This window comes from Theobroma cacao, chromosome 9 (genome assembly GCF_053813885.1).
Source record: "Theobroma cacao isolate CCN51 chromosome 9, ASM5381388v1, whole genome shotgun sequence".
NCBI classification, from domain to species: Eukaryota; Viridiplantae; Streptophyta; class Magnoliopsida; order Malvales; family Malvaceae; genus Theobroma; species Theobroma cacao.
Window position 1 is genome coordinate 48292857 of NC_142647.1, and position 19157 is coordinate 48312013.

General features: G+C 35.7%; 3 protein-coding genes and 1 pseudogene across 6 annotated transcripts; 2 read left to right on the forward strand and 2 right to left on the reverse strand.

The window, feature by feature from the left end:
* Positions 1-3567, reverse strand: LOC18590705 (putative E3 ubiquitin-protein ligase XBAT31). The gene is made up of 8 exons (XM_007016378.3): positions 3186-3567; positions 2979-3038; positions 2815-2886; positions 2565-2686; positions 2300-2440; positions 2100-2207; positions 1505-1763; positions 1-778 (listed from the first exon to the last, which is right to left on the reverse strand). The coding sequence occupies exons 1-8, from the start codon at positions 3363-3365 to the stop codon at positions 383-385; spliced, it is 1338 nt and encodes a 445-aa protein (XP_007016440.2). The 5' UTR covers positions 3366-3567; the 3' UTR covers positions 1-382.
* Positions 3568-11690: 8123 nt separating this feature from the next.
* Positions 11691-12443, forward strand: LOC18590706 (17.4 kDa class I heat shock protein-like). The gene has a single exon (XM_007016379.3). It carries the CDS (start codon positions 11778-11780, stop codon positions 12255-12257), a length of 480 nt encoding a protein of 159 aa, XP_007016441.3. The 5' UTR covers positions 11691-11777; the 3' UTR covers positions 12258-12443.
* Positions 12444-13662: 1219 nt separating this feature from the next.
* On the forward strand, positions 13663-14351 carry LOC18590707 (18.1 kDa class I heat shock protein-like; annotated as a pseudogene).
* Positions 14352-14619: 268 nt separating this feature from the next.
* On the reverse strand, positions 14620-17946 carry LOC18590708 (uncharacterized). Of its 4 annotated transcripts, none has more exons than XM_007016383.3 (11): positions 17464-17944; positions 17243-17377; positions 16866-16932; positions 16644-16740; positions 16239-16320; positions 16005-16088; positions 15727-15767; positions 15574-15639; positions 15400-15459; positions 15200-15251; positions 14620-15103 (listed from the first exon to the last, which is right to left on the reverse strand). In XM_007016383.3, the coding sequence occupies exons 1-11, from the start codon at positions 17627-17629 to the stop codon at positions 15018-15020; spliced, it is 936 nt and encodes a 311-aa protein (XP_007016445.1). In that variant the 5' UTR covers positions 17630-17944; the 3' UTR covers positions 14620-15017. The 4 variants fall into 4 exon arrangements, 3 of the variants coding, with proteins under 3 accessions (XP_007016445.1, XP_007016443.1, XP_007016446.2); XM_007016381.3 differs by having other exon boundaries at positions 16239-16335; positions 17464-17941; XM_007016384.3 differs by lacking the exon at positions 15574-15639 and having other exon boundaries at positions 16239-16335; positions 17464-17941.
* Between the last annotated feature and the right edge of the window lie 1211 nt (positions 17947-19157).

Below are 19157 nucleotides of genomic sequence, written 5' to 3' on the forward strand. Positions count from 1 at the left end.
TTTTAGAAGAAAAAGAATTCCTTTTCTTTTTGTTATTTTTTTTTTCAATACTAATTCAGGCATCTAACAGGCCCTCAGGAAGACCAGTGCTACTTCAATCTCAAGTAAACAAAGATTACAACAATAGGACCCCACGCAGCTATTAACAAACTTACCAACCCAAACCTGCAACTCACTTCTTTGCTTATTTCCTTCCCCCAAAACCTACATAGCAAATGGACCTCTACCTATATATACCAAATGGGTCCAGTCCTCACCATAATTGCTTGATTTTTCTCTGGCCCCCTTTTGTTTTTTTGTTTTTCCATTGAAGCAGAAGGGAATATCCTTGATTGACAGCTTGAAAATTTTAATTAGCAAGAGCTGCCAAAATGCCCAAGTTTCAAGGCTTATCAATCCATTCATTTTCTGCAGCAATCCTTCCTGAGCCACGGCCTCCCATCTTGCTAAATGAACCAACTGCGGATAAGCTCTTGAAGCTGCTGCTTCCCTCACAGAAATTCCTTGATTTTCTCAATTTCCTCACCTTTGAGGAACTCATGTCACCAATATCCTGATCAGTATCATCATAATTTTTTATCTTGGCTACCACCAATCGGACAATGGTGCTTCGGCAAAAGGGGCATACTGGGGGTGTTAAACTCGCAGTCGTGGGGTTGGGCTTGTTGTGGCAGCACAGGGCTAGAGTGCATTGTGCACACATCTGGTGGCCACAGTCTTGAACTTCAATTGTGCAGATCTGCTCAAAGCATATACAGCATACTTCGGTATCGCTCGCCTGCATCAAAGAATTCCCTAGTGAATATATCAGTTCCATCATTGCCAGCTACCAACTGTTACAAATAGTTCGTTTACTAAAAGGAAATATGGTCCTTGACAACTTACAGCCAACAGCTAATTAGTAGGGTCAAAGCAAAAATGGATTATAGTGACCTAATTATAGGTTTTAGAGCATGCCAAAGTAAAAAACTTTATGCTGTAAATTGCTAGAGCATGAAACTCAAGATTTTGTATCACATCTTAGCTTTGATGCCCGGAGGACCAAACTCAAACCTAGGGTCCAGGACAAGTCTGAACATTTAATCACAAAGAAAGACAGACTGCCAAGATCAGAACTACAACCACTGGGGATCAATAGTCTAATGGATAGCATATCAAGCAAAGACAAAATGATTTAGGTTATACACTAAATAGATTTTAACAAACATTCAATAAAGACTCATGGTCCAAGTCTTCAGTAAAGATAAGGGAAAAAAAGAACACTTAGAGATTGAACATTGTCGGTCAAATTAGACAACTCAGAGTTAAAGAAACTAACTTTGAACAAAAAACAAGTTAGTTAAGCTAAAAATGGAAATTAAACACATGGCTTTGGGTCTAAAATATTCAAGTACTGCCCCCGGGAATTTTCAAAACAATTGGATTTTAGCTAACTGAATTTGGTTTTAAAATTACAAAAGAAAAAGTAAACAAAACATTTTAAGGAAGGCATCTGATACTTTACCTCAGAAATACTGTCATCTAGCCCAGAGTCAGAATGAGAGGGTGAAGGAAGTGAGTAAGCTGTTCCCTTCAGGATGTTCTTTTCCCTTTCCCTGTTTGCCTCCATTAAGGCCTGTTCCAATAGTACTTTTGCCTCCTCATTGAGCTCACTAATGAACTTTAAAGGTGCTGGCCAGACAAGAGGCTCTGCTGATGAAGGATTTAGCAGAGCCGCGCATGCTCCATGCTTGTGCTTTAGAGCAACTACATATGGTATTCTCCTGTAAAGGTATGAACATAACAAAAGCAAGCCTTAACAAAAATAATTATAAGCCAAAAGGAAAAATAATAATGACATGCTCAAATTTTACAGCCAAAATAATTACATGTGTATTATCTACACATGCAAGAGAAAATGAGTGACAAAAGCATCAACGCCTGGGAATAGAACCCCACCAGTTTACATAAGAGCATGTAGGACAAGATAGATTGACTCGAATATCATGAGACTAACTGAGGAATCTCTCGAAATGCTTTCATTCAAAACTTCGAGGACAAAAGATCATTGATAAAATAATCATTTAGACATCCATATAAATAAAAACATTAAACTATACCCAGATGCATCTCTTTGAAGACGATCTGCACCCCATGCCAGCAACTTGCGGATGCAATCAAGAGATCCCCCTCTAGCAGCCAAATGAAGAGGAGTGCTTCCTGGACAACTGAAAAGAACAGATTTTCAATCATTTTATCCATTTGTGAAAGATTAAAATGAATAATCAATAATGATCAATAACTTCACATGAACTATTACCCATATCCACCCGTTGAAGCACAAACAAGAGCACCATTGTCCAACAGGATATGTAAGCAATCAGGCCGTCTTTGACGGGCTGCTAAGTGCAAGGGAGTGGCTCCCCTAGCATCTCTTGTATTCACGAACCTTACATATCCCCTGATACCAAATCCGATCCAAAAATATAAGATTAACTAAAAACTGAGATCAATCACCCAAATTAATCAAAATAGATTAAGAAAAAAGAAAGTCAAACAATCTTGTGAGGAAAAAGACCCCCCACCAAGAAACAGCTACAGGGCTAGATTGAGCAGCAGAGAGGATTGCTTGAAGGCAGTCAGAGTGACCATAATAGGCTGCGTAGTGCAAGCAAGTTCTTCCATGAAGGGAATCAAACATTAAGATCTGAAAAGCATAAATCAGATCATTCAAATCAAAATTATATTTAGTAAAACAAATAAATGGATTAAATTGAAACTTATAAAAAAAACCCCGGGAATTAAACACAAAAATAAGGAAGAAAAATGGCTCACATTTGCCCCGGCTTCAATGAGCTTCTTCACACAGGAGATCTTCCCATGCATTGCAGCCAACATAAGTGGAGTCTAAAAACATTGAAAAGGAAACAAATTGAAAAACTAATTAAAGCAAATAGATAACCAAAAAGAAGTTAAAACTTTCAGAAAGAAAAAATTACCTGCTTGTGACGATTCACTACATCCGGATTCATGGATTTCTCCAAAAGCATAGCCAAAATCTACCAACCAAAAGAAGAAAACATCTTCACATCAAGGGATTAAACCGAATATGGTTTCAACAAGCCAAAAAGAAGCTACAAAGAACCAAACTTAATCCAAAGAAAAAAAAAACGCAATCTTCAAAAACCGCAAAAGGGACTACCCACCTCGATCTGGCCATTAGCAGCAGCTATATGAATGGCAGAGTGGCGATCATAAACAGTTGTATGATGTAAAAGATTGGCGTCTCTTTTTAACAAAGCTTCAACTGTTTCAAAATCTCCAACTTGAACTGCACTAAACAATCCATTCTCTTGACTTGTCGCACAACTCAGCCCCTGACCCATCTTTCAAGAAGACAAAAGGCTTTACGCTTCTTCAACCTTTCACCACCGGTCGTCGGCGAGGCGCCCTCCGGTGGTGTTGGTGCGGTGGTGGGTGGTGGTGGTGGCGGCCTGGCTTCTCTCTTAATTTGGCAAAAAGTTCACATTTAAGCAGTTGCCTTTAAAGCGAGTGAAGAAAGAAACGAAGACGAGGAAAAAAAATAAAAAAAAAGTCTTTTTTATTTTTTTATTTTTAGTTTTTTTTTTAATTGTATTGGAGTTTGTAGGTGCCCGAAGAGGGAAGTGGGAGCTGCCCGTGACAGTCACTGGGACGCAGTTTCGGGCAGTTGTCAGATATTTGTTTTTCGGGGCAAATTAGATTCCCGTCTGAGAAGATCCAAACGATAGATCTCAGCCGTTGATTATTTCTGTCAGTGGGCTTTAGCCGTAGATTGAAAAGAGTAAAATGGAGAGGACAAATCGGTTAAATAAAAACAGTGAAATCTTCAGCCAATGAAATCGCAGCGTGTTTTGGAATTAAGGTTGTTTTACTTAAATACCTTTGTAATTTTTTTTATTTGACTTTTGTATGTTGTCACTTTGGTCTACCGGTCACGAGTCAATTGCCTCCTGCTATCTTTTACCCAAGACAACGACAGTGTCCAAAGACTAAAGAGGCGGTGTCGTTTTATCCGCGGAACCACCTTTTTTTTTTTAATTTTTTTCTTCTTTTTTCCCTAATTGGCTAATTCATTTATCAAACAGTCAAATTGATTCCTTTTCCTTTTTGTTTTTTCTATTTTAGGTAAGGAGCCGACTTCGCTTGTGCCATAACATGATAATTCAAAATATTTTTATATTTAATATATAGTATAATTTCAATTTAAAATATTAAAATATTGATATAAATTATTTTAAAAATTTTTAATAGCAAACCCAACTTAAATGGACAAGTTCGAATCAAACTCAAATTTTCACGATGTCAACTAAATTTGGTCAGGTTCGGCTCGACCTATAAACAATTTACTATATATTATAAATTATTGGTAAAAAAAACTTCATCAGTTAGTTTATATTCGTTATACATCTATTAAGCTATAAATAAAAAACTTAGCACTAAAGATTATGAAATTAATAAATTCGGTCATGAAAATAGATATGTGACAAGTATAAACTCCAATATGATCAATATGTAGAATAGAATAACAATTCTTTTATTTTGTGTAAAGTCAAATATCTTTAAAGGAAGAAGACAATTATGTTCATCCATGTACATTTTTGCATAGTTTAAGCATACTTTTCCTCCTAAAATGCAAAAGTAGTCTAAAGAAAACATCCCCAAGGAAGGGATTTTCTCCTTATGATCATTTAATATGAAAGAGTTGTAAAAGAAGGCATGAAGAAAAGTGCATCATATATATATCAAATGCCGGGACGAAACAGAATCAAACTGGGTTTGTAAGAGAGCAAATCTGATTCTAGTAAAAGCAATTTCCTTTAAAGAAATATATTTCTTGTAAAAACTTCAACTTTGTTAATTTGAACCAACATTTGGAACCTTTTGGATGATGCCAAACCTAAAGCAAAGTATTTGAATCTTCTTAAGTAATATATATATGGAAAAGGCATCTCTAGATCCGATTAAATATAGATTTCGAAAAATTTCTAGTTTATAAATATGAAAATATGAAATCTTGTTATGAATTGTGAATCTTAGAAATATAAGAATGTATAGGTTTGTAATTATAATTGTTTGATCAGGTTGACATGAGTATTATTTTGAATTGATAAATGCCCAAGTTTTTTTTTAGGTAAAGTAAGCTGCAATTTATTTTTTAGGCAATTAGATAGGATTTTGAGCAAAACCGCCAATAGTTTTTTAAGCAGTGGCCTTACTTAAAATGGTACACTGGCAGTGGTCTTATTTAAAATGGTACATTGGTTTTTGAGAGTTTTTTTTTTTACAATAGGAGAGAGTGTTTTTTTTTTTTTTTATAATTTGAAAAAGAGAGATTCGAAGGTATTATGTATTAATCAATGAATCAATTGCTCGACTGCACACTGATTTTCAAAGTTAATAAATATGCTTTCTAAAATAAAAATTTTGACTTTCAACATATAGAAGAACATCGTTGAGTTGTGCTGTATGCAAAGTCTTAATCTATTTATTTAAGCAATTTCTTGGCCTAAGTAATTGATGGGGTTGTTCTTGATCTTGCAATAACGGATTTCCTATCCATTGTCTTATAATATATTTGGGCAGCGTTTGTTTTATGTGATGTGTAAAGTAAAACTCAGAAACATATAATTTTGTCCTATACCATCGGACAGCATGAATTACAGCTCAATTTTTACACATTATTATTAGACCAAACGATACCCAATGTTTTGCAATTTGAACAACTGTTCCAATAAATTGATGCAAAGTTTCGAAAGCCATTTTCACGTATAGATGCCGGATCGTGTAGCAGTTCCTTGTTTTCCAAAAAAGATTTTTGTCTCTGCTCAGATGGCTGCATGCATGGAACATGATGAACTATCGTCTGCACATGTTCTCACGACAAAACGATAAGAAAACTGAGACAAAAAAAATACAAATTACAAGGTGTGAAAGCAGGTAGGAAAGAAAAAGAATGCAATACCAGCGCCCTGCAAAATCATGGAGTTCATTCACAGATCAATGCAAGTTGCTATAACCTTTGTCATGTCATTCATTAAATATTCTTTTGGTATTTAACCCCTCCAAAAAAACCCATTAGCTAAAGTATTAAATCTTCTTGCTCTCTTTGACTTGAAGCTTTAAGTTGAAAATTTAAAATTGAAGAAGACTCAAGAATATAATGAGCTAATTCATGCCTTTTAACTTTTGGAAATGGGATAAAATGTAAGTTTTGTTGTGTATGTGTGTGACCATGGCCGGCAGCCGCATATTCTTTTCTTTCAAGTAACTTGTGGCTGGGTTACTCGAGAATCCTGTAAATGTCAAGGAACAAATCAGTGCTTAACAAACCTTTCATCATTCTCTTTTTTTTTTTCTTCTTTAAAATGCTATTTGCCTTTTGGAGAAGCCTCCAAATCGATTTTGAAGGATGGATCCTACCAGGCGTGAGGCATCTAAGAATATTGGATCATGGGCAGGCAGGATTAGATTTGATATGTACCAACTGACAAGTCTATTCACAATTTGAGCAAATCTTCTTTTTTTTTTTTCTCACTTTTTAAAGCATGAAGCCTCATGAACTAACAATTTTCCTTTTCTTTATTTGTTATGTATTGACCACTAGAATTGTGATGACTTGTTTAATTCCTAAACAATAATTTGTCCGAATCTATACTTTATAGGTATTTTTAAAGATAGAATGATAGAATTTAACCCTAAACTCCCTAATCTTTTATAAACCATTAAATCAAACTTGAGTTGTTATTTTGCGAATATTTATTATAAATTTTTCAAGTGAAGTAGTTCTATCTGTGGTCCTTATTCTCTTCCCAACTCGTATAATTTTGAACTTAATTTATACATGATAGCATTGAAACCCTATATATCCTTCAATAACACTAAAATCTCAAGCTAGCCTTTTTTTGGACTCTTTCAATTTAAACAAGTATTCCTAAACTTTCCTGGAAAGTGGGAAGAATGGGATCGAGGGTAGGGGGGAGGTATGTTTAATGTAAATCAAGCTATCTTTACAAGTATAAAGGGAACAAAATGTCGGTGCTAGCAATTTATAAAGCAAATTACTAGACTACCTAATGAACAAAATTGCATTGGGAAAGGATTTAGCCATTAGAGGGGACCAAAGGCTTAGCCAACAAAGTTACATGCTAGTTGAGGGGGCAAAAGGTCCATCAATTGGGAAAATTAAGAATACTCAACATCATTATGAAAGCATGCATCCATCACTAATTAGGGGGATGTCCCTCTATTATGGTACTCGCTACCCCAAAAAACCATGATAGAAATTATAAGGGCAGATCATGAATCTTCCTCTAGGCTAGTGAAATGTCAATGGATTGATCAATAGTATGTTGTTTTTTCATGATTTTTATGTGAATAAGACGGCCAATCACTTTCCTCTTACCATGGTGATTTTGATTATAAGCCCAATCTTTTATTTTCTACAAAGAGGAAAAAAGGAAAAATGTAATGCTGAAGACAATGATCATGAAGCCAACTCATGAACAAACAGTATCAATTTCTCCCCTTGATTATAGCTTAAGTGAACAAAAAGTTGAAAAAAGAGTAGTAGTTAGGATAGATCTATTGGGGTTTTTCTACCTATTTAACTATTTTTTTAAACAAGTTTTCCTTCACAATATCTGAATATATTTAATGCTTAATACATTCATGGAAAAACAAATGCAACTGTCCATTGCCTTTTTTCCATGTTAAGATTGAAATAATTTGGCAAAAAAGCTTAAAGAGAAAGAACCCAAAAGATGTCATGTTATCACTATTTGGTGGGTTCCATTGATTTTTTTGGAATCCCATCATGCACTGATCATGATATATACATATATCCAAGTAAGAAGCCCCTCTAACTGAGGATCCAAAGCTATTATCTTTGGGACCATGCATCTCCTTTGACTCCACATCAACCGCAAATGGCTATTGGCTATTCCCAATAATTTATCAGTCAACGCTGAAGCAACGGAATATATGAATATGCTAATGCAGCTTATCTCCAGGAATGAACGCTGCCCCCCATAACTAATGGCTCACAAAGATTGCTTACTTCCACTTTAAACAGCTCTTTTTATTCCTTCTCTTTTATGCAGAGCCATTTATGCTACGGAAAGTTTATACATGTTACCTATGGACTCGGAATAGGGCATTAGACACGGTACACGTTTACATCATGTTTTTGATAATGTAAACATTGTCATACTCGTTTAAACAAGGAAGTACTCAAAAATTATCGAACACAAATACCTTAAGATAAAGTGAAAAAAATTCGTATAATCTACAATAAGACGAGGGTTTCGAAACCCCCTTTCCATCCAAAAATAATAATAAAATAACCTTGAGAAAATTCTTCGGTTACAACTTAGATTTCTTGACATTTTTCTTGATTTTTTTGGTGTGTATGCATATATTTGAGGTTTCAAAGAAGTGTTTGTTGGACTTGAAAGGAAGGAAAGGTGGATGGCGACGTTTTGCCTACCATCCTGCAGGAGAATAAGGCAAAAATACATTTAAAAATGACTCTAATATATAAATATGTACAATTAAAGAAAATGCCTAATACTAGTAATTTCCTGAGTGTATTAGCCAAAGAGACCTCTCACCTTAAACTTTGAGTAAAAACTAATTTGATTAAGGATTAAATTTAGACATTTTCAGGCATTTGTATGGAACACGTGAAACAAAAAGAATAGAGAAGGAAAACATGTCAAATTGCCAATGGCGGCCGATGTAACTGGTTGATATGCTTGGTTAATTTTAGAGCTTTCTCTGTTTATGTATAACCGGTTGATGTAAGTAGGTCTTCAAGCAAAGGCAAATCCATGCTTGAGGGAAATTAGCCCAATATTGAATTTCTGACCTATTCAGACAAGAATAGAGATATTTTAATTTAAAAATGTTTTTCCATATTTGTATAAGATATCTGGTTGAACCTAGCTAACAACTGATCATATTAACAACTTTTTCTGATCTTATGAACCCCATAATTAAAATTCCATAGTTAGTTTGTTATTAGCTGAGTCTGAACTCATCAATTGCAGGAAATTTGGTTCTGCAATCAGCAAATTGACTGTCTGCTATATATAAAACAAGTAGTATTTAATTAATTAATATGATTGGTTGCTTAATTATCAGAAACACTTTTGTTGATGCGTCAAACGAGTTATTTTAATGGAAGATTACATCTGTTTGCTATCCAGGCTTCATGATTATCTTGTTTTCCCTATCAGATCATGCGTGAAAGCTACAGGCATGTGTTATTACGACCCTCCCGATGTTTTTTCTGATGACGAGGAATAATCCATCGGAAAGAAATTCTTACTATCTGCAGAGGTTTTGCTTCACCAAGCTCTTTTTCATTTCCTGTGTAGAGTTTGTAACAACTAACTCCCTTCCGCTTTGACTTCCATTTCTTGATTCTTTCCGACTTCATTGAATTTTTAAGATGGATATCGAATTTGAAACCATTTCAAATAAGTAGAGACTCTTGTTATATTTATATGAATAAGGTAATCTCAACTTAATCCACTTGAAATTTCTTTATCATTATTGTAATACTTCCCCTTGTGTATAAGGACAACGAACCTATTAAATGATAACTTATCATGAATGAGATTATAATGAAAAAAGTAACATTTCTGATATCACAGTCTAAGTTAAAACAGATTGATTATTTTCAACTTAAAACAAAACAATTCATGGGTTCCAGGTCCTTTACCTGAATGTATGATTTCTTTAAGCAACAGATATTTTTCCTCATGTAGTAGGGAAAAGGATTGAAACGAAAGAGATTGATTAAGCTTTGATTATTATCGGCTTATTTAACAGGCATAATTAATAGAATTTTGAATAAAAAGTGTATGGGACATGATCTGCAAGCAGGCGAAGATTCAATGTTGCTGCAATTTGTACGCTTACATAGCAAGTTGCAAAGATTGTTGGGGATCTTTGGGCCAGATTCCACGTACCCTGCTTTATTCTTCACAATCTCATTGGTTGAGAATATACTAAGCTAATTAAATGAAAGAGAAAGATGATGATCAGGGGTGTCAAGTTGCTGCTTTTACTGGAGAACTAGGAACTTGGAAAACTTAGTTCAACAATGGGAGAAAGAAGAGAAAATTTTTAAAGTAGCTTTCTGCAATGTATACGAAAGTGGATGGGGCCAAAGCAGCATTCCAACACTAATGGGATCTTGTACGTAGCCATCAAAGTGGATACCAAACTTGAGAGTAAAAGAGTTTAATGGTTGTTGTTTTATCAGCTGAATCATATGGATGGGAAGTACGTTTCGTGAAAGATTAGGCATCTTTGGCTGAATTTAATATGTAATTTTTCAATAATTTTAGATTATTAAAATCATATAAAAGGTCACCGAAAAAATATATTTAAAATTTCAGTAAATTATACGCAATAATATAATATTTGCCGGCCAGGTCCTTCAGAATAGATGCTGCTTTTGGCTTTTTTTTTTTTATTTTGAGGAACAGCTTTACATTGAAGAGACAGCAACAAAACGCATTGCTTTTGGTTTTGTCTTAGAAAGCCCAAATGACGTGTTAGTTGTTCCATCATCACAGGGATGAAGCTAAAAGCTAGACTTAGGAGGATTAGTTCCTAAAAGATGCAGAGAACGACAGAGTTGTATATAACTATTAGAGGGAAAGTAAAGGTTTGAATGAAGAAATTGAGCAAGGTTTGGCTAACTTGTTAGATTTCATAGACACTTTTGACAAGTAAAACTGAGTTTAGGTAGACGTGATTTTATTCTTTTGCTTTGGCATTTTTTGAATAATTCATGAGTCGTCGTAGTGGACCTAAACTCTAGATTGAAGCTATTTTAATCCTAATTCTTTGGTTGGAAAAAGGAGAAAAAGACAAAGATTTTTTGGCTTACTGTTTTCGTTCAAAAGAATAATTTCTTTTTTTATCAAGGTATATTAAAAAAAAGAAGGAAACAAAGAGGGGAGAGGGGCTTGTCAACAAAAAAGAAAGAGGGGAGAGGGATTCTAAAGAAATTTCTTTTTTTTTTTTATTTCATAACTGTGCATTGGGCTAAGGCCCCATATTCTAATCTAAGATTCGAACTGAAACAATTTGAGCCCAGCCTATGTTGTTTCCTTGGGCGGCTGCAGTTATTAGGTGTTTCGGACTTTGGCCCACCAGACAACCCACCATGAAGGGACCCAAAAAGGAAAGGAGGATGAAGAATTAAATCTTGTGCACAAAGTTTTTTTGTTAAAAGGAATAAAAAAATTTTTATTCAAACAAAAAGAATATTATGTGATCATTTTTGTACTTGTAAAGTTGATAAAAGTGAAACTAAGTAGATAGTAAAGATTATAAAGTCCAAGCTATAGTCACAGGGGTACCCAATTTTCCTCATCAAAATCTGGACTAGAAAATATATATGGTTGAGGACTGCTAAAGAAGCTTGTGGATTATCATAGAAGAAGAATATGTATCGAATCATACCCATTAAAGAACATTTATTTTAATTATTATGTTGGTAAAGTTAGGAATGAATAATATAACGGGACAAAAGCCATGAAGCTACCAGAGAGCTCTTGCACCTACTAAACTAGTGTTATTTTCACTTGGACACGTCAAAAGCTAGAAGCCTCTATCACAGCTATATATAGCATTCTGATCACAACCAAATCCCCATCGTGGAAAATATATTTGAAGGTTCAAGCCTTTCGTTCTTTAAGCTTACTTTTTATTCGTTGTTCATAGTTTAATTTGCAGGGATGTCACTCATTCCTAGCCTTTTTGGTGGCCGAAGAACCAATGTCTTCGATCCATTTTCTCTAGATGTATGGGATCCCTTTGATGGCTTCTCCAACTCTGCATTGGCTAACAATGTGCCTTCTTCGGCACGCGAAACTTCAGCCTTTGCTAACGCAAGGATTGATTGGAAGGAGACACCGGAAGCTCACGTTTTCAAAGCTGACCTTCCAGGGCTGAAGAAAGAGGAGGTGAAAGTTGAGGTTGAAGAAGGGAGGGTTCTTCAGATAAGTGGGGAGAGGAGCAAAGAGCAAGAAGAGAAGAATGACACGTGGCACCGCGTCGAGAGGAGCTGCGGGAAGTTCCTGAGGAGGTTCAGGTTGCCTGAGAATGCAAAGATGGATCAGATTAAGGCTAGCATGGAAAATGGTGTGCTCACTGTTACTGTCCCTAAGGAGGAGGAGAAGAAACCTGAGGTTAAGGCCATTGATATATCTGGCTAAAATATATGGTGAAAACAACTTAAAGTTTCATAGAACTCAATCATGAAAACAATAAGAAAATGTTGTTAGCATTTGTTTGAGTGTGAGGTCTTTCCATTGTATTCCTTATGCTTTTTTTAATTAAAATGATGTAGTAGTGTGTGACAAGGTTTTGAATAAATTTGTGCTTGCTTCGATCTGATCAAACCGGTTTTCTTATGATGTTATAGCTTTTGTGTTAGTATTTTTATTTGTTTATGGAGCCTAATTTTGCAGGAGTAATGGTTTTTTATCAACCAAAATCCAAAGATTATTTGATTCCCTGCCTGCAGGGAGGAGACAGCAGAGAACTACTCTTTAAGCAACACTTTCTTGGCTCGGTGTTTCTATAGCCAGAGAGCTGGTTCAAGCTAAAAATTCTTTCTGTCTGTCATTTCTGTCTCATGGATTGCCATGTGCAGTGGACCACCATTGCAAGAACGACTATCATCTCCCTGTTCAGTAGTTTACTGTAATACATTATATTCTTCATTCAACATTTTAGCAAAGAACCAAACATCTACTTAATTGAACAGCAATGGTGTTATGAGAAACAAAAATGATAAGTTCCACCTGAATGGCCAGAGAAAATGCTCAAAGTGGGGAATTTTTCCTTTTTAAAGAAAATGAAGTGAATCAAGCAAGAATTTGAGATAAAAAATGATATACTCATAACTGGTGTTCATGACCAGTCATGTACAAAAAAATAGCTGCCTTACAGGTGCGCTCATGATCAAGATTTTGCAGACAAGTAAAATCTATCTGATCAGTTTAATGATGAATGAACAAACTTCAAGACAGGAATGTTCAAGCGGAGTTTGGTTGATCTGTTCACCTTGAACAAACAGTAAAATATATTCGGTTAGTCTTTGCAAGTTGCTTACTTGCTTTAGCAGTTCCAATGGACTTTGATTGATCTGTTCACTCAGTTTATATTAAAATATAAAAACCAGTAAAAATCTTTGCTTTAATTTGTTTTTTGTCTCCAATGGACACTTGGTGCTACTAATAATCTTCTAGACTTCCAAGTTTTATAGATAAAAAAGTTAACCAAAGCTCTAATGATTGTAACATCCTCGTCTCTTCAATACAAACAATTAAAGATAATCAAAAGTTTCCTTCTAATCGTGGGTATGGGCCAGGAGACAGTGGAGGGCTTTGAAAGTTGAATGCATTGAAAAGGATGGATACTGATGTATCTGAAGGTGGTAGAAGGTTATATAAAAGAGGATCAGCTTCCAATTACGTTCTATCTATTTATCTATTTAATAATTAGAGAAAGTACAAGAAGTCTCTACTCCTTACGTCTTTTGGAAAGGAAAAAGCAAACCAGGACCCTCTTCTCATTTCTATATATAGCTTGCTCATTCCACTTCTCACCCATCGAAGAAGAGATCAAAGCAAAGCCATTTATCACTCTTTTCTCAGAAGATTTCCATCAGCTTCAAAGTTTCCAAACATGTCACTCATTCCCAGCATCCTCGGAGGCCGACGAACCAATGTCTTTGATCCATTTTCACTGGACATATGGGATCCTTTCGATGGCTTCTTTAGCTCAACGCTTGCCAACGTGCCCTATTCAGGACGTGAAGCCACAGCTTTTGCCAATGCAAGGGTCGACTGGAAAGAGACCCCGGAAGCGCATATCTTCCAAGCTGACCTCCCGGGGCTGAAGAAAGAAGAGATGAAAGTTGAGATTGACGAAGGTAGGATCCTCCAGATAAGTGGGGAGAGGAGCAAAGAAAAAGAAGAGAAGAATGACAAGTGGCACCGCGTTGAGAGGAGCAGTGGCAAGTTCCTGAGGAGGTTCAGGTTGCCTGAAAATGCAAAGACGGATCAGGTTAAGGCTAGCATGGAAATGGTGTACTTACTGTAACTGTTCCCAAGGCGGAGGAGAAGAAACCTGAAGTCAAACCCATTGAGATTTCTGGCTAAAAAATGTTCGAGTCAAAAAAATTACTATGAAGGGAAAAATGTGTGGCTGTGTTTTGTTTTGTCTCTGTGTTGTCATGGCCTGCTGGATTGAGGATCCTTGTAATTAAATCCAAATAAAGATTGAGTGTTGTTTGCTTTCTATCTTATCACTTGTCAGGTTTCCACTTAACTGGATCATCCTTTTACATTTCTGGAACGAAAAGACAGCCTATCAATGTAACCAATAATTAGTACAGCTTACTCAAACTTAAGCTGGGTTATGTTCTGCAGTATGCATACAGAATATCTGTTATTTTTCATTAAGTTCATGGAAACAGGATCCTCTCTCAAGAAAAGAGAAAAGGGAAGAGATTCAGAGACAAACCATACTTAACAAGTTGTGGCTATAGCTCACCTAGAATTGAAGGAATGAATCGAATGATGTTTACTTTCATACCCGGTATGAGTGAAGGCTAGTTACAGAAAGTTGTCAATCTAATTGTTTCAGCTGTTCGATGAAAAAAAAAAAGAAATATATGTACATAGGTGCTAAATCTATATGAGCCAAAATTTGATATCTAAAGGAGAATGCTTCAGTTTTGTATTCTAACATCGACCAAGTTGGTCCTTCAGGTGGATAGATATCCAAGCACATATTCAAGCATCAATGACCCCTAATCAACCTCTTTAAGGCACTTGCTGTCAAACCAAATACCGAAATTTTCTACATGCATGCAAGAACTGTCCCCAAAGACAAAGCAGCTGCTAAGCATGAAAGGGACAAACAGCTAGGAAGGTCCAAGAGAAAGATGGGCAGTAACACTGCTATCATTTCAATGTTAAAAACTCCTTGACATTTTGCAGGATTCCTTTATCATACGGATTTGTAAACCTCAACTCATGATAATTCTCTCCTGGGTACAACCAATTGAACAAAAATTAGAATAAGGAATAGAACATTACAAATTATGGAATTTCAGAAAAAAGAATTGTGCTATAGAATGTGTCACCTGGTAAGGATGAAGCATTAAGTTGGAACTCTGGATACTTCTTCCAGTTTACCTGGATAAGTCAAAAATCAAAATGAAAATAACAACAGTATGTTGCTTCTTATTATCTATACTGCAGAATAAACAAATGGTTTCAGATAATGCGCATTTGGAAATATATCCAATTTTTTCTTTTATCCATGGTCCACATAGGAACTTACCCACTCTTCAGTTCTGATATTGAAACATATGCAATAGACATGCCAGATCAGAAACAGCCCCTGTATTGACACAAAAATCTGATGAAAGATGTTTTGTCAAGGAAATAAACATCATTGGGTACCTAAAAGATTAAGAAACAAGCACATTCTTCAAAGCCAAAAACCAATAGAAACCTGCCATAGTACTTGGAGAAGAGAAAATAGCAATGTGCTCCTTGCAATTACTGAGATGGGGTTAGTCTATACCAAGAACACCCAGGAAAAGGGGGAAACAATTAATATGTAAGCACTGATAACTTAAATAAAACCATTGCAGCAATGACTTACCTCCAACATATTTCCTTCCAAAACTGGAAATTTTGTGGCGACTGCAAATAAACAAGGGTTTAAGCAATTAAATAATTGTAGCAAAAGAAGGCAAAAATATTCCAATAGTTCACAAAGCATTGGAAGACCCAGCAAGATTTAGTCTCAAAGGTCAAGGTAAAGCATCAGATCATCAAATAATTGCAACACAAGTTAAACATCCAAATGTATCACAGGGTTTTCTTGTAAATTAACAGCTAATAGATTAACAATTCTGGTATCATCAAGCTTATACTTACACTGGGATGAGCAAACAGCGTAAAAAGTTTCAGTAGTAATAAATCCAACAAGAAGAACCATGAAGAAGACATAATTCTTCTGACCTGCAAAATGACATAAAAACATCATCAACCACCTAGGATGATAATATTTAGTTCAGATGATAATAATTTAAAGGGAAGAATGATTAAGATGGTAGCAACAAATCAAAGGACAAATAAAAACATTCCCAAAAGTAAATTGATTTTCATTACCGATACAGTTCCCAAAAGCAGGGCAGTGGTGGTCAAACCCCTGTACATATGTCTTGCAGCTCTTGCAGTATCTTACTCTCATCTGCAAAAGAGAGCTCTGAGAAAGAAAACACCAGGAAGACTGATGAAATTGAGGAAAACATGTGATGAAACTCATTAGAGACTTGAACGAGGTTGATATGGAAAATTTTGTATTTTGAAAGTCACTGATATAATTCAAAGGAGGAAGAATATGCATATTTCAAAACAGACTGAACTTCAGTTTTTTAATAGGTAAATACATCCTGAAACAGGTGAAAAATACAGACACCTAACACAGTTCTAGCCTTTTGCAGAAATGCACGTGTTACCATGTTTTCTCTATTTGAAGGCTTACATGAACAACCAAAAATGTAACTAAACAACCTCATTGTTAGTTTGAACACCAAGAACAGAACTTTCATCGAGTTTGTCCAAACAAACAGACTCCTGTGCCACAAAACCAGGATCCTTTACCATGATCCTGCCATTAAAGACAACATAATTAGCATGATTGATCAATGATCAACAATATAGCAGAACAAGCTTTCTCTGTGACCTAGCAAATTATAGGTGTTGCAAAAGACAGAAAGAGCAAAGAAAAACAACCTAAATAGACCAATGATGAGCATGATCATCTCTATATTCAACACAATGTCCACAAAACGTGAAATTGCTGCAAATAAGACAAAGAATGCGCTGTTGTAAAACATGCTAATTGCTGAAGAAGCTCAAAGAAGTTAATTGCTTGTATTCATATGATAAAACGATTTTCCCATTTTGACATTCGAATTATTGAACATGGACTAGATAATATCTTGTTAACTAATAATAGCACACCATTATCTCAGTGAGATTAAACTTTATCCAAACAAACAAAGAAACACAGATGCCAAAATTTTGGATTATACTTATGCCAATAAAATTGTCATTTCTCCAAAATGGGAGTGATTAAAATAAGAAAAATTAATGGTAGTGAATGTTACCTTGTCGAACAATAGCAATATAAACACCCCAGAAAAAAAATATATTGAAGAAAACAAAAGCTGGAGCTGATGCATGGAATCCATGAAGACGCCTACACCACCCCCCAAATCCCACGACTGCCAGAAAAACTAAAGCTGCAGATAGAGAGAGAGATTTGTTAAAACTACAGAAAATTAAAACATGAACAGTTTCATATATGTGTTAAGTTAGACAAGAGCACCTGAGATTGTGAGCTGAATGAGGATTGGGGAGGCTGCGAAGAAGAGAGGAACCAGAAAGAGAGCGGACTGAGTGATCAAAACGGAGAAACAGGAAATTGTACAGCGACCAATCAATGTCTGCCAACCTATCACCTTCCTCTGACCATGTAATTGCAGCAGCCCCATCTCTTGAAACCAAATTCACTCATTCAAAAAGCTTCTAGGAACCAAAGTCCCAAAATTCAGTTTTAAAGAAAACAAATACTGACACCATCATTTTTATTACTTCAATCCTTCCCATTTTGGGGGGGTTCTTCAGACTTCACCCACAGTTTCCATGGCTGCCTGCCTATAATCAAAACTAGGAGCCCACGTCAATATGGAGTAATCAGCCCACTACAGCAAATAGTGAACAGTAATCACAATCCAAAAATTGGGTCCAGACTAGGTATCAAGCTGCACTATCCAACCCAAAAGATGAAGCCCTCTTTGTGATGCTGAGTGGTGGCTATTGAAAAAGTGTTTTGAAAACAGTCGCAACCACTTCATCCCATATCTTGACAAAGTGGTTCAAGTCAACAAGCCATGCAATTTGAACCACAAAGTAATTAGACAAGCCGAACATTGCCCTCAAACACTCAAATCAGTTTACTATTTTTCTTTGGTTGCTTTAAGAACTAACGTTCAAATCGTTGACACTGTCACCCTATTATCATCTACATTATACACGATGCATTTCAATAATACAAACAGGAAGCTCTTGCTTCCAACTTGAATTATTCGGTAATTGATTGCTTAAGGATAGTTACATCTAATTGGAGGAAACTTAGAAGATTCAACTTCAAATTCTTTGCTTTTAAAATGATATTATTTGATAGCAAAGTTATTATTCTTCCTTTCATATTAAAATCTATTCAAATCTATTAGCAGGTCTGAACGGACCATAAAATTTTTCATTCATCCGTGACACAGGTTCAATTCAACGTTTATAGACAAATCTCTGGTACTTGAAAAATTCTATAAAAAACAATAAATAACTGAATTATTATTGTTTCAACTGTGGGTCTGTTTTTCTTAATGTCCCCAAATTGCTTTACTGCTTGATGGCGGGCCATCATCCCTTTCAACACAGTTGCGTTGCATGACTTTCTACTAAAATACAAAGAAAACATCAAAACTTTCTGTTTCTCATTCATATAATTATTATCCATGTCATGTAGAATTATAAAAAAGTTGTAGCAAACAATTGGACGAAATTTCAACAATGTCGGGCCGAATGGGCTTAAATTATATGACAAAGAAATTCAACCACCAAAACAACGTTAAATAAAAAGAAGAACGCAGACAAAAAGGATAGACACAAGTTCACGTGTACTACAGTTTTGGCCCAATCACCCGCCGGTGACATAGTGATTTCTCACAGATTAAGGAAAAGTCCGTTGCGGACCAAAAAAGCTCATTAGGGAGAGAAGTATCTGAGCTGTCCTTGCGGCGGGTCACGTGCACCTCCGTCAGAGTCTAGGGCCCCACATTCCAGTGTGACCCACGCTTGAACCGACGGTGGATAATTGAGTTAGAAAAAAAAATGGTTTCAGTAAAATTTCTCGTAGGATACACCGGATCATGGGATCCCAATTGGACGGCTCTGATTCCTTTACCAATTCCCAGAAGGGATCGTGCCACGTTGGATTAGACACAACCATCATTGCCTCCA

What these genes read in the sequence shown, in the direction of transcription:
- LOC18590706 (XM_007016379.3), top strand. Translation starts at nt 11,778, where the DNA reads ATGTCACTCATTCCTAGCCTTTTTGGTGGCCGAAGAACCAATGTCTTC.
- LOC18590708 (XM_007016381.3), bottom strand. Translation starts at nt 17,629, where the DNA reads ATGGGGCTGCTGCAATTACATGGTCAGAGGAAGGTGATAGGTTGGCAG. An exon ending in CATTCAGCTCACAATCTCAG is followed by an intron (nt 17,378 to 17,463) that starts GTGCTCTTGTCT and finishes CTCTATCTGCAG; the next exon opens with CTTTAGTTTTTCTGGCAGTC. An exon ending in GTGTTCAAACTAACAATGAG is followed by an intron (nt 16,336 to 16,643) that starts GTTGTTTAGTTA and finishes TTTCTTTCTCAG; the next exon opens with AGCTCTCTTTTGCAGATGAG.
- LOC18590705 (XM_007016378.3), bottom strand. Translation starts at nt 3,365, where the DNA reads ATGGGTCAGGGGCTGAGTTGTGCGACAAGTCAAGAGAATGGATTGTTT. An exon ending in TAGTGAATCGTCACAAGCAG is followed by an intron (nt 2,887 to 2,978) that starts GTAATTTTTTCT and finishes CAATGTTTTTAG; the next exon opens with ACTCCACTTATGTTGGCTGC. An exon ending in CTTCAAAGAGATGCATCTGG is followed by an intron (nt 1,764 to 2,099) that starts GTATAGTTTAAT and finishes ATACCTTTACAG; the next exon opens with GAGAATACCATATGTAGTTG.